We start from the raw sequence: 14698 nt of genomic DNA on the forward strand, positions 1-14698 counted from the left end.
TGCTATTCCATCCCATGGTTACAGATGATGGCATCCCGGGATGGTTTTGAAGTTTTTTTTTTGCGTTTTTCTGTTCTTTTTTCTCAGACCGTTTATCCTATGCAATAACTCTTCTTTAAGCCTTAATAGAGGGGAGTTTTTTTTTCCTATTGATATATTGTGTTCCCTCTGAAGTCTAGTTGATTGCCTAACGTGTTGCATTCGGAATCGGCATACGTTTGTCTCTTCTCTTCCCTATATTTATAAGCTTTATGCGAGTAACAACGTTGACCTATTGTTTTCCAATAGCAGAATCCAACAGCTCTGTCCTGTCGTGGGAGTATGACCATTTTTTGTGCTGCATATGTTTTCCGCTGTACAATCGGAGTCTATAACGATTGATTGTTTTCTAAATGCCGCTTCTAAACTAGTAATTCGTTAGCACGTCCCGATCTGCTTCTGATCGGTAGGCGCAAGTTCCTTGGAAATGTTGCCGTTTCGTTCTTCGAACTTCTATTTATCCCCTTTCCAACACTGTTCCCATCAAACGTGAGTGCAGGAATCGAGCCCCACATGCAATTGTTTGTTCCTTATAATGTTTGACGGATTATAAGCTCAGTTGTGTATTGTTACAATTTAGTGCTAGGTTTCTATGCTCTCTTGCGCATCCTACTTGCGATGTACAGCTCGAAAACTAATCAACAGCATCTGGCCATAGAATCTCCAGTGCCCTTGAGGATAGGTAGCTAAAATAGGTGGTCGGGAGAAAAGGAGTCGATTAAAATTTCTCAGCATTCAACATGGCTATCGCATCTGTTTCGTCCTGGCGACGGCGAGCATCTACATTCACGTTGCTTCGAGCGCTCACTATTGTTCGATGAAACAAAACTTCGGAACTGGTTGTCATGTAGTAATGACTTACTTCTCCATTATTATAACAGTTGTATAACAATTTCAATCATGCTTCACGGGTGCGAATTCAAAACTGCAATCAAGTTACGGCTAAGGTTTGTACCGGATAAACGTGAATTTTATTATCTCTGACATCAAGTTTACCAACCACGTGCGTACATTTTGCTGGCGTTGTTATGTGAACGGTAGCTAAATCCTTGATACATAAGGTCAGTTCTATGTTACTTTGGGCTAGATATGTTCAATACCACCTGCATCCATCGAATTCAATTGTCACTAAACTCTGAATCTCTATTAACGGCGTATGTATGGGTTTGGGTTTTTTTGTTAATGCTGGCGTGTTTTACCGCGTGGTTCAACCTGTCTGGACAACCTGTATAGTATAACTTGGGTGCTACGGCTTAAAACGTGTGGATGAAGGTTCGTTTCTGAACGAGCTCATACACATAACGTTCTTCCGAACGTAACACGGACAGCGGAATAGAGCGATGCAGTGCTAGGACAGCACAAGAGGTATATTCGTCAGTAGGTGACATCCGAGCATTCCCAGTTTCGATCAGTTTCATAGAGCAGCGCTAGAGGACACAAAGACTACAGACAAATAAATTTAGTCGTTCTATCACAAATCCATATCTAAGACGCAGCTCGATTTCTCCTACGATTTGAGAGCATCGTGGAGTACGCCATGTAGAGACGGAGCTTATTTAGCGACCAGCCTCCCGGTCTTAGTGTCTCTATCCATCAAGCTACGTGTGCCTGTGCTCCTGGCTGGCGTCCATCGATTTACACCGGAGTTGGTTCAAGCGCATGCAACGGGTTTGTTGTTTTCTCTTTTAAATATCTCTAATCTCTATTTAAAGCTACTGCGTGAATTTTCATATTCTTCCTCGCTAGTCGTCAGTGTGTCGTTTCACGTCTGCAAATGTAAATGGTAATGTTTGCGGTATAACTTTTGTTTCAGTAGAGTTTTATCTTTGTCTGCCTGCCGTCCCTATTCCAAGTCGGTACTGGCCATAGGTTGTTTTGTTTTCCTTCTCGTGTTCAAGTATGATCTATCTTTACCGCATGCTAGATCTGTAACGTTCTTTTCTTGACATTTGTTTAGGTTTACGATTTGATAAGTTATACCACCCCTTCGTTTGCCAGCAAACTTTTCCTTTTTGACGCTATTTTTTTCTCAATTCTCTTTTGGTTTTAGTTATCAATTCTAGCTAAATATCAATCGCGTCATTCGAAGCATTTAACAGTTCTGAAAACATTCCTGCTATCACAAACTAGTTTTGTGTAACTTGTTTTTGCTTTTAACTCGACTCAAACAAATGTTGCGATGCACTGTAACAAAATGTATCTAGCGTTACTAAACGTGAATAAAAAAACAATCTCTATTACAAACGCGTACAGATTTTGATTTAGTTCGTTTTTTTCTATTTGGTTGTGATTTTTTGCGATACAGCTCAAGTGAAACAAGAACAAAAGAGTGTAAGAACGATCAAAATCGAAGCAACCACAGCACACACTGACAGCAACATGTATTGAATATTCTAATTCGTTTTTACTACCGCAGCAGTCATCATCGCTAGCATCGCAAGCGCATCGTGCTTAATCTTTGCATATGGGCTACTCTTCGTTAAATGGTTTGTTGTTTGTTTTTACTAAATCTTTTTCCAATATTTGTTTCCATTTGCGCTACAGCTGCTGCAAATCGCATCGTGGAATACTATCGTTTTAGTTAACAGCAGTTTAGATATATGTACCCGCGCTACAGAATAATTTTGTGCAATTGTAGGTTAGACGATGCACAACACTACCACCGAGGAGAAACCAGTAAATGCATCCGCCTCTCTTTCAACCGTCAGCCCGCATACCTAACGAACCTATTCTGTAAGGTAAGTAATACCTAGTTTAATCACATTCGACGCGGCGGACGCTTACGTAATGGCGAAAGTACATCTACTAACACAGCAGGTAGCAGTATCCGCCGCAAATAACAACCGCTACGGTATTAGTCCCACAGGAAAGTTAAGTTTTTACTCATTTTCTACAAGATTCTACCTTTTCTGGGTTGCGTAAAAGTAGAAAATAAGATAGGTTCAGTAAAGATTCCACCGTTTTTGTTGTTGTTGTTTTGTTTGGCTCTGGGCATTGAAATTGACATTCTGATTATCGACCGTTACAGGCTACTAATGCCTTTCCTAGCTCGCGGACTAGCATGGATTGGCTCTGGTTTCACGTAAGCTACGCGGTTTCTAAGAGTAACTCCCTCTACCGATCTTCAGCATAGCAACACACACACACATACGCATACACACGCAGCATTATCCTATCTCAGTTAAAACAGATTTGGTCTTTCACAGTTCAACTCCGAAGGCAACATAGAATAGTGTGTAGAACACCGAGTTTCTTTTTTCATCTTCATGGTTTGCTAACGCGACCTTTCTCGCCTAATCCTGCGGCCCCACCGGAGCCAGAGAATGCGAATTGTAAAATTCTTATCCTTTACTCGTTTAGTTTATGATTGATGTTGATTGATTTGATTGATTGATTGATTGATAGGTTGACTGACTGATTGATTGATTGATTTTGAATCGCTACTCGAATGGTTTGCTCCATGCTGTATCCTGCCAATGATTTTGTTCCACCGTTCGAAGGGATTGCTTTTACGATTTGTCTGCTTTTGTTTTGTCTAAACTTAATTAATCGCTTTCTTCAGCATCATAGCGAACCGGAGACCTTACGCAGACCTACCTATAATTTTCTGTGCCTTTACCTCCGACGCTTGGGCGTTTCATTATCCGCTCGACTTAATGTACTCTTTTTGGTATTGTTTCTTTTACTGCGCTTTTGTCGCACCAGAGCAAGCCATCTATTCCCTTTCGATTGGTAAGGATGTTGCTCAAAACTTCGACCGTGACTCGATTTAGCTCTTGCTGATTACTTTCCAATGTGGTAAAGGACTACTTAAGTTTACTTTTAAGATGCTTGTTGGTTTTCACATTGTCTAGCTCATTTGCATATATGGTCACAGAAAACTTTTGAGATAGAAAATACAGTATGAGAGAGTATGGAATAGAGTATGAATTCCTGGAGCCATCAGTTGATAGCCCATTTTACGGTTGGGTTTAATTCAATATGAATTTCATAGAGTAGTTCAATCTTCCTTACTTTAAACACATTCGCCGATGCGGAAGTGAATAAATGAACCGAAAAATACGGTAAATTATTGTTCATAAACAAGACCATCTAAGGGATACGTTTAGGATGTATGAATATTCGTTTTTGTCTTGTGGGATTTTGAACAATTTGCCACGGCAACATTTTTACTACAGGCGTGAAGTACCCGATCGTGTATCACACGACAGATTAGTACGAAAATCCATGTTCTTCGCAAAAGGCGCGCCTACAAAATCAAAAGCCCGATGTTGAAAGAACACCCCGATTTTGGGGATGAGAAGTTGGGTAGGAAAATAATCGAGAAATAATGTTGTACCGTACCCGTGTTTACCGCCCAGCCCAATCTTTGCGGTCGACCCAAGTCCTGTGTGCCGTAAAAACAATTTAATTTTCAATTACCACCTACCCGGAAATGTTTATTTACCACGCTATCAACAGTTACACGAAAATCGTGATTAACTTTCTTCGCTTGCGCTTTCGATGCCGTTTTTGCCGTTCTTTCGCCTGCCTCCTTCTCATGCGGGAGAAAGTTTTTCCGGGCATGGAGTTTGGGAAAATCCTTGCGAGTGCATGCCGCCATCGTCATCGCTATTGGTGGTTGTTCTAGCGCATCCTTCGCGCACCCTTTTACTCATGTAACACAACCGGTGTGAACGGAGGGATGGCTCAGGTTTGTTTTTGGCCTTCTTCCAATCTCATTTCCCCGACACTTTCCCGGCCCACGCGATCACATGCTTTCTGTGATTGTTTCATCCACGTTTTCAGCCGCGTGTCAGTGAGTTGCTTTTTTCACCTCCTAGCCGACTACCCAAACGAGCAGGAGCAAGCGAACGAACGACTATCCCAGCCGAAAGACGCAATGGGTCAGGGTTTCCGTTCTGGCGAGTACGAGGGCGGCATTCGCAATCTCATGAATATTTAAATTGCGTCAAGCTCTCTGACGAGGCTCGGTGTCTTGCCCATGCTCAGTCTCATTCCGCTCGACCTCTCGGGTGGGCCTCACTCTGCTGTTGATTTTCAATTCCTTGGGCATGGTTGGGTGGCTTGGTTTGTGTACTGCAGCTGGAAACGTCTTAGCAGTTTGGACTGAAGCAGTTTCCATTTCACAGTTTAGGATTTAACGTGCCGCTTTTCGACAGGCTCGTCCTGCAACCGACCCAGTACGTTTGGATTTGGGCCCTTAGCTTAGCAACGCGACGATGGTTAAGAGTGGAAGTGATTGTGTGGTTGATTTTTTTGGTCTGTTATTCCTTCGCTTCTCGAGAGAAACATGAAGGCCACAACGTACTCGATAGCGTACAGGAGGCTGGACTAGCGGAACCCAACATGGTAAGGGTAAATGAGCAGTAAAATAAGTGCTTATGGGCGAAAATGATCGCCTGAACGATGCTGGTGCACGGTCTATCTGGAGACCCGAGCACAGTTCGTTAAGTCTGGCCCCGTGAGGTAAGGTGTTTTGGGCCGAACGAAATGGGGTGATTTCAATTTTGAATCAATTTCAACTGAGGCGACTTGTATCGGTCCACGTGTTGGAAGGATCAGCGAGAAGAGAGACACAAAGGATGCTGCATTACAGCGCAACCTTCGTGGCGCATTTCTACACGGCTGATAAATTCAAATTGATTCCAGTGCTCCCGGAGTCATCGGACATCATAAAAAGAGCCTTTTTTTATAGTCGAAGGTCTCGAACCCACGCGGACATGATGATTTTGTTCTCATTATTTCAAATTGGTTCCCGGATAGTTAGAAGATTGAAGACGTTCTTGTGTAGATAGTAGCTCGTAAACCTGTAATTATTCTCACTATCAACGACCACACGCATCGCTCCCGTAATTGCTTTTCTAGGTAGAGTAAAACATTTCATAGATCGCTATATAGGTTTGTATAATAAGTGTGTGTGTGTGTGTTTGTGTTTTCTTTTCCTTCTCTACTGTTCCTGTTTCCGCTTCGATATAGCGCATCGGTTGCATCGTTCCGAATCAAACACTCCTTTCATAGGCACATATTTGCAATTACTTTAATTTAAACGTTCGTTCTTGGCGATCCCATTGTCGCGTTGAATCCTCGCTTGGATAATTTTAATTTTGGCTGTACTTTATTGCTTTCGCTGTAACCGCGGCTAGAGAACGGAGCCCTTTCCGACCCGGCAGCAGCTGGACGCTGCGTATTTCGAGTGTTCAACTACGTCACAAATGTCAAATTTTCACATTTACTGTACTCCACCCCAGCGCCGTCGAGAATGTATCGACTATATGTATTGTTTTTTGTTGTTGTTGTTGATAATTTGTCATTATCTTACACGCGCTTCACGCTCCGCTTCGGTTTAAAACCCCGAGGAAAGCGAGCGGCTTACACTGAAATGCTCAATTCCGGAAGTGCCCACTCCGAGGTGGCGCGTGGAATCTGCCGAAAGGAATGTCCTGCCACCGTCCAGCGACGGGATATTGTCTCGAGTGGTTTGTTTTCTTACTTCTCGTGCCCGTACGTCGTTCCAATTGGTCCGTAGAGTGTAAGAAAGAGAGAGAGTGAGAGAAACAGAGCTAGAGAGAGGAAGGGATTGATGTGGGCGGAAATGACGCTGAAACACCAGAAAAGGGCTGATGAAAGCGCTACACGTGAAGAATGACAGAGAGGATAGCAACGTTCTGCAGCTTCTCAAACATTGTATAAGTGGCATCATCATCCACACTTTCGTCCTTGGACCCGCGTGTGACATCATCCAAGTATTGCTGGATTGCAAACGACAGCAACATTTGATGTCCTTACGAAGCCAGCTCAACGTCACTGTTATGCGGCAGATGCAACAGCTACCAACGGGATTCGCCAGCTGGTACAGTAAGAGACCTCGGGGAGAACAGTGCGCTCACGCAGACCAACCCAGCCTGGCGCAGGGTTGCGGATATCGTGGGACGCTCGTTTTTGGACGGATTGATAGATCGACCGGTGAGGAACGTAACGAAAAGGTCGAACTACCGCTGATAGCAGGACACACAGGCGAGCAAAGGCCCGTGACTAGAAGAGCGTTTCCTTGGACCACTTCCTCGAGGGTCCCGGAATGCAGGGATCGTTCGCCGACAGAGCAGGCGCGGATGAGGACGGATCTTCGTCCTCATCAATCGCCAGGATCGGCAGCTCGAGAATCACAGAGGGACTTTTCATGGTGCTGTTGCTGCTGCTGCTGTTGTTCTTGATGATGACGTTCACCTCAACACACTGTTGCTGCTGTTGCTGCTGTTGTTGGACCCGAGCAGGTTCGCAGGCCTTGCCACCCGGTCGATCATCATCCGGCAGTTGTACGGTCACGGTCGGTGCCAGGGATGTCTTGGGAATGGCGCCTAGCGGTGACTGGCGATGTTGACCACTGGCCGGGACGACGCTGGCACCACTGCTGCAGCTGTGATAGCTACTTCCATTGTCATTTGGATGCTGTCTTTCGATGATTGCTTGCGTTTCGATGCGTTTCCCCACGCCGGGTCCACCGCGGGTTCCCGAGCGGTTGCTAGTTGAAAGACTACTTAAATAGCTAGTGTCGGTGGCTGGCTGCACACCTGCTGGTCCGTGCTCGTGTTCGATCTCGAACACGGACCGTGTCCCGCTTGGTCGCTCGTCTCCATCATCGTCCACGTAATCGTCCACCTGCGCCAATGTCGACTGTCGGCGATATAACGCGCCTCGACTTGGGCCTGCTCTCTCTCTGCCTCTCGGTTGACCTCCGACTGCCTGACCGGTCTCTTCCCGGTCCTCCTCAAACGGCATGGTAAGGCTCAGCTCGTCACTGTCCGTGCTGAACTGCTGCAGGTCTTCGTCCGTGTCGGCCCCACTGTCCTCGCCAAACACCGAATCTGACCCACAGCTCTTGGGTTCCGTGTCCTGGCAGTCGATCGACGACATTTTAAAGGAACTAAGCGACGCGAGAGGCGCTCGTCTCACCACACTACTACTGCTACCTCCGACACCACCGTTAGAGGGCGCTGCCATCGCAATGCTGCTAACGCAGGCGCTGTTACTGGTGTTGTTGGTGTGACCGATCGCGCTGGAGCGTGCTTCTGCCCCATTCGATCGCATCTGGTGTACGGTTCCATTCGCCAGACTAATGTCATCGGACCGACCGCTGTTGTAATGGCGAGAAGTTGCACCCAACAGTGACTGCCGCGGACGGTACCCGAAGCCGTCCTCCACGGCGCCATCTAGCGGGCACTCGGAAATATAGTCGATCGAGCTGTCATCGAACAGGGCGGCAGTGTTGCGCGATCCGCCAGCTCCTTTGGCGGTTCCCGGGTGTAACGAAAGTCCTGACTGGGATTGGGAGCCGGTTCGGCCTCGGCTTGTCGATGGACGCTCCGAATCGACTGAGAACCGGTGGGCGATCCGTTCGCTTGGGCAGGGAGATGATTTCGGAGTCGGCTCGATAATGTTGATGCCGGGGTAGAACGGTTCCCAGTCGGTTGAGTCGTCACGGGTTTGTTGCCGTGACGGGGACCGTGAGATCGGTGGCAGGGAGGACAGACCGAGCGTGATGGCGGAGCATCGTCGCTCGAGGAAGGAGCTCTCCGTACTGCAACACGTCATCGCACTACTCCTGCGGGATTCGTTACACTGTTAAAGAGCCAGAAATAGACGTAGAGTTAGATGGCTTCATTTTGAAGCTCAGCTTACGGTTTCTATTTACCTTATTTGGCACCGACAGGTAGTTGCACGGGTATCCGATTTCGGCGGTCGTTGTGAATTGATCAAACTCGTCGTCCGCCTCTTCTCCGTCGCTCTCGAGCACATAGTCGTCCTGCCCGAAGCTCCCACCCATATTGTAGGCACTGAGCACCCGTGAGGACACCGAAACGCTGTTCCGATGGCCTCGCGTGCTACTATATGAGAAGCGCCTCGATGGGTTGAGCAGACTGCTGTAGCCGCCACTGATCGAGGACATCCGGCGGCCTCGGCTGAGCATGGGTGGAGCGCTGATGTTACCGAGTGAAAGTAATCGGTCGCGATGTAGCCCCGGGTAGTTGATGTTGAGCTCCTCTTGTAACAGCGAGAACGCCGTCGCTTCTATCGCTTCCTGTAGTTCGCGTTCTTCTTCCTCCTGGATGACGGCTGCAGCGACGGCCGCTATCGTCGGATCCTGTCGGAATAGCGCGCAATAGTTTTAGGCATCATGGTTTTTGGGAATGGAGTAAAAGTATTTATATCCAGTAAATAGAAAAAAAATATATCTAGACATTGAACAGGCGAACAGCTGTCTGTTGGTAAGAGGCTATAAACGTTTGTCGATGGGAGTTTAAACAACTGAAGAATAATTCTATTAGCAAATAAGGTAATTTATTCCATTTGTACCTACTTGCAACCTTGTAATAAATCAAAGAATGGTTTGTGTTCGTTCAATTTTGAAGTTATCTGAACAAAATCGTGATTATTGCGATTGACGTTAACGGCTTAAAAACGTAGACGTAACGTCTTTTTTACCAACTGCGAACGCGATTTTCCGATGATGAATTTTTTATTAGGCGTGCGAAAATTTTGTTTCTAAAGCAACTCCTTAATTAAATTTTTTACTGCTGTTGTTATTCAATGTTGTTTTTCTGGGCTTGTACTATCCGTCAGATTTGCCGCTGATTTTGAAAACATCAGCTCCCAATCCTATAGACGATCAGCACGCGGCTAGCTTAAAGCATATTTTGATGCATAAAAGTGTATCCCAAGAAGAATGAAATAACAAATTTGTGAGCAATATCCAGCCAAGCAGCTTCCGCTAAGGCATCCTGGAAGGTGCACTTTTACGAGCGCAGCGGGTCGGTCTAACTTAGGACGAAACTCGCCCCAACGAAGGCAAGGAGCTCGGGCAAGGATCAACATGTTATGGAAACAGTATGCTAATTGATGTTGCTCTACCCTTCGTCCGTTTGCTCTTCCTTCGTTTGCTCGCTTGCTTGCGAGCTTAGTTTTTTTTTTCGTTCATTCCTGCCAGCTCCGGTTCGCGGATTACGCTTCCACCGTCTTTTCAAGGCAGAAGGAAACGTTGTCCCGTTGGCAATTCAATTGTTTGTTTGGCAAGTTTTGCTCCACCGGCCAGGTAATCCCATTTGCCGGTGCATCTGTTTTTCATTGGAGTCTCTCGTTTATTCACCGTTTCTCGCACCATTCATGGCAGGTTAAAGAGGGTTTTGCGGGCGTTGCGTGGGTGAGTTTTGATTTGCTGCACGAAGCAGTAGCGCTTCGTGAACCCGCGTTTTGAAGTGGGGACATAAATTATTCAACCATGGCAAAAGAATGACCTTGCCTGCTGCTGCTGTACGGAACTCACCTTGAGCGCTTTGGCCGTCGACCGCGTGCGGCTCTTGTAGATGACGAGGAACACCATTAGGCCGAAGAAACCGCCGAGCGTGGCCGCTATCCGGACGCCGGTCATCACGTCGTACGTGGCGTAAAACTCCATCCTGAGCCGTTCCCGTTCCCGGTTGACCTGCGTTTGGTTGCTGGAGAGACGAAACGATGGTAACAGGGTAGCTTGGGTGGGCTGGGACGGCTCGGTGGCTGGGGGTCCGGTCTTGATGGGTTCCCCTTGAGCCGTGACCGTTACTGGGCTGGGGCTGGTTTTTTTTGTTAGGGTCAAAACCACCGCGGGGTAGATCCCAACCCGGTCACAATGACCACAACATTAAACGGGAGCTCGGAAGGATTATGAAGGTTTTCCCACGTGTCGGGGCGTTCGGTAGGGAGGATCATGTAGATGGGTTTTGTAAACAACACGCAGACACATACACATAGAAAACAGAAGGATGGAGGGAGAGAGGAACATCAAGAGAAGGAGAGAAAATTAGAGTCACAGAGAGATGGAGCATAGTGAGAGAGAGAAAGAGAGAGAAAGAGAGAAAAAGAGAAAAAGATAGGAAATAAAGATGATAGACAGATGGCTCCAAAGGGCGCCAGGTTTTTTTTTGTTGTAGCTGCTAATTTTTGACCACATCCCTGCACGGTTGTGGGGCTAAAAGCAATTCAGGTGTGCGTGTGAGCTGTGGGCGGTGAGCGTGTGCCGCATGATGAGTAAGGATGTGTCCTTCACGATAAATATAGCTTGTACCGTATCTCGCCCCACCCGGGCACTTGTCTCAATCCAGGGCCTGCCGGAAAGCACCGTACCATTATACCGTTCATTCGCCATCTTGTCGCTAAAGATTAACATTGTCATTTAGGTGCACGGTTTTTATTTGGTCCCTTTTTTTGTTGTTTTGTTCAGAATTTCTCTCCACTTCAGCCGCCGGGCACGGTCGGTTGAAGTGGCGAGAGATAAAAACGCAATTTCGTACCCTCGTTTCCGCTTGAATCCTTCAGCTGTCCCACCCGGGATCGGGCAGGTTCGTTCTGGAGTACAGCCGGCCGAGACTTGGCTCAGCATCTGCGGAGTAACGAGCGTACGGTCAACGTTGATGATCAACGGAAAAGAATCCTCACTTTGAAGGATGAGCCAACGTCCGCACTGCTTCCTCGGTACCTCCACGGAGCTCTGCGAGCTGGCATTCGCCGGGCCGGGATTAGTGTGGGAAGATTTATGAGACAGTAAATAGCAGGTGAAGCTGGCACTGGTAGCAGATAGGACTGCTTTATGCTGCAAAACCCTGGTTTGGGTGGTTCCGCATGGATGGGAAATGCGAGACGCTGCGGACGAAGCATAACGCAGCGCTGCCCATTATGGTAATGGGGTATTCGTGGATAAATTTGGAATTTTTATTTCGAGCCCGTGCTCAGTGCGGCGCAGCAAAATTATGAATGTGATGGTTAATTTATTGACCTTGGATGAATACGAGGCAATATACTTTGCTGGCATCCTTGCAATGGAAAGCGAATTTACAGGAGTAAATTAAAAAGTAGGAGTTGAAAGTAGCTCATCCGTAAATATCATTGGACGATGCAACGAAATGAGCATTGCACCGCTTTCAACATTCCAGTAATTGTACTCATCAGATGTGAAGACATAGTGAGGAATGTTGAAAAATCCATTCAAATAATAGTTTCTTGTACATCCAGATCATTTGCGCTTTTGCTAGTGCCATGAATGGCAAAAGAGTTTAATTGTTTCATCGTACTTATGAGAATAAAAAAATGTAGATAAAATACGTTAATCTGGTGATTTGATATATGATGTAACTCGTAAAACATCAGACTCTACATGTAATAGTCAATATAATTTCACATCATGATAGGTACCAGACGTGTCCACCAGCATTTATTTGTTGAGCTGCTAGGCATGTCAATCTAAGTTCATTAAATATATTTAAACAAAATACCATCTGATAGAAAATTTTGAAAACCAAATATTCACATTCATTCAAGTTCATATTAGACAAAATGTTTCTACATCATAGCAGGCACCAGGCGTCTCCACCACAAATTGGCGATTAAGCTGTTAGGCTTTACTTATTTTCGTTAATTCATGGTGCATAAAATTCCTTGTGGTTTACCTTGGGAAAATTGTTCAATTGTTTTATTGAATGTTTTGCATTTATATTCATTCAAATCCATATAAGCCCAAATGTTTCCGCATCATGACAAGTACCAGGCGTCTCCATCGACGTATATAATATTTGAACAACTAGACATTTTTTCAATATTGAACTTCATTAGCACAATGACATTCAATATGATAGCCAAAAATGCTTCAGCATGATGACAGGCACCAGGCGTCTACATCATAATTTACTTGAGCAATTAGACGACTCCACATAATCTTGGTACGTGTAGAATAAAAATAAATCATCAAAAATGAGATCCAAATACATTGTTTTTACCGTGATACATTGCGTAGGTATGTTGTAGGGATGTTATTTAATCGATAAATTCGATTTTACCTTAATGCGCAAAACAATGGATAAATGGGGAAGCACTAATGAGGCCACTTATGCAAGCGAGGATCATGATACACTCGGATCACTTTGGGATCATCGCGACTAGCATTCACCATGGTGATCCCGAGGTCGAACCCCACGCATGCACATTGTACGAGGTGAATGATGATTAAATCACCTATTCAACAATTTGTATCGCTCGTGGCACTGGCAGCACCTGGGCGCTTCCCGTCAACCGCCGCATTATGTGGTCGTTAATTTGTTGGCAAGGTCGTCACCGGTTGATGACGGGTTGGCGGCGTAAGCCTGGCTAGATTTCGCGCCACGGTTCGTTAGGTATGCTAACGGTGCGGAAGCTTGGTCCAGCTTGCACCGTCACCGCATGCAGCAGTGCACCGTAATTGAAACCACACGGGCAGATCTATGCATCACGGTGGTGAGTTGGGAAAGCATTTGAGCGGCGTCGAAAAGCTCGATTCGATGCAGCGAACGGTGAGGGTTTTGGCCAGCGAGAGACTGAAAAGTTTGTGGTGTTCGCGTTTATCGTTATCTAGGCAACAAAGGCTAGAAACTTCGCAGCAGTGCAGCTGTGTTGTAGGACGTTGATGTGTGAGTGCGTGAGGTCAAATTTAAAGCAACACTGATTAAAGTCGAACAACGGCTAGGAAGGGCGAGTGAGCGTGATTTAGATTTCGTGATAGCGTAGCGGAGAGAACTGACATGCAAGGAAACCAGATGCCACCACATGAAGCAAGTGCAATGAACGAGAATTAGCTAGCCACATAGGACATGCCAGGATGGATTGTGGGATTGTGGGAGCGAGTTCGGTGAAAGCACGTGCGGGAAAGCCTTTTACCTGAACTCCGGAGTGATGTTGCTCCTCGGTGTGGCCGCGGTAGACGAACGGATGAATAGATCGCTCGTGCCGGAGCCCGATTCTGCACCGGGTGCAAACGACGAGCTAAAGGCGGATGGTGCCGACTGGAGGGTCGCAGTTCTCGGAGCCTGCAGCTGAGGACCGGCTGGGGTCGACGAGAACGCGAGCGATGTCACCGGGAAGGTGACACCCGCTCCGGACAGCGAGTTGAAGGACGACGGTGAGGACGGTGCCGAGGGCGTGTAGGAGGAGTAGGACAAGGACGAGGGGTAGTACAAGTGCTCTTGCTGGTGCACTTGCTGCTGATGGTGCCGCTGTTGTTGTTGTTGCTGCTGCTGCTGCTGCTGCTGCTCTTGTTGGTAGTGGTAGGATAAGGTCGGCGACGACGGATCTGACGCAACTGACCGTCGCGCGGCTTTTCCCATTGCTATGGAAACATTCTCTGTAGGTGAAGAAAAAGAAAAGAGGAGAAATAGTAAGACATAGAAGCATACAGTAAAGTAAGGCTAATAAACCAAGCCAGGCTGGAGGAATTTCATGAGCGTGGCAAAGAAAAAAAGCGAAATATTTTTCAACCGCCCAAGCACAAGTCAAATGTCAGTCAACACGTGGTCGGGTCGGTTTCGTTGTGCCTTTGCGAACAGCGATGACGTCATGGCGAGCTGGGTAAGGTACTGTTATGATTAAAAGGCGCTACCGGTGAATCGCTAGGTGCTGTTCTTTTTTTTTTCTCTCTCTTTTTCCTAATTTTCCACCCGGCCTTTTTGTCGTCTCTCGCCAAACCGCACCTGCGAATCGTCAGAGGTTGCCGAAGGCCGAAGTCATAACAATTTTCACCCGAGACCTCGGTGCCGCGATGCTGTTGGTTTGTTGATTAGCAGGCGTTTGCGTTCGTTCCTTGCCACCCTTTTTTTTTTATTTC

At 46.5% G+C, this 14698-nt stretch overlaps 1 protein-coding gene across 1 annotated transcript; it reads right to left on the reverse strand.

The window, feature by feature from the left end:
* Nucleotides 1-7074: 7074 nt before the first annotated feature.
* Nucleotides 7075-14201, reverse strand: LOC128726793 (uncharacterized). Its single transcript, XM_053820621.1, has 4 exons — nt 13756-14201; nt 10361-10646; nt 8732-9181; nt 7075-8658 (listed from the first exon to the last, which is right to left on the reverse strand). The coding sequence occupies exons 1-4, from the start codon at nt 14199-14201 to the stop codon at nt 7075-7077; spliced, it is 2766 nt and encodes a 921-aa protein (XP_053676596.1).
* Nucleotides 14202-14698: the final 497 nt, after the last annotated feature.

This window comes from Anopheles nili, chromosome 3 (genome assembly GCF_943737925.1).
Source record: "Anopheles nili chromosome 3, idAnoNiliSN_F5_01, whole genome shotgun sequence".
NCBI classification, from domain to species: domain Eukaryota; kingdom Metazoa; phylum Arthropoda; class Insecta; order Diptera; family Culicidae; genus Anopheles; species Anopheles nili.

Coding starts and splice junctions, on each gene's coding strand:
- LOC128726793 (XM_053820621.1), bottom strand. CDS start 14,201: ATGGGAAAAGCCGCGCGACGGTCAGTTGCGTCAGATCCGTCGTCGCCG. Junction 10,647..13,755: donor AACATCACTCCGGAGTTCAG/GTAAAAGGCTTT, acceptor AAAAAAAACCAG/CCCCAGCCCAGTAACGGTCA. Junction 9,182..10,360: donor CGACGGCCAAAGCGCTCAAG/GTGAGTTCCGTA, acceptor CTATTCCGACAG/GATCCGACGATAGCGGCCGT.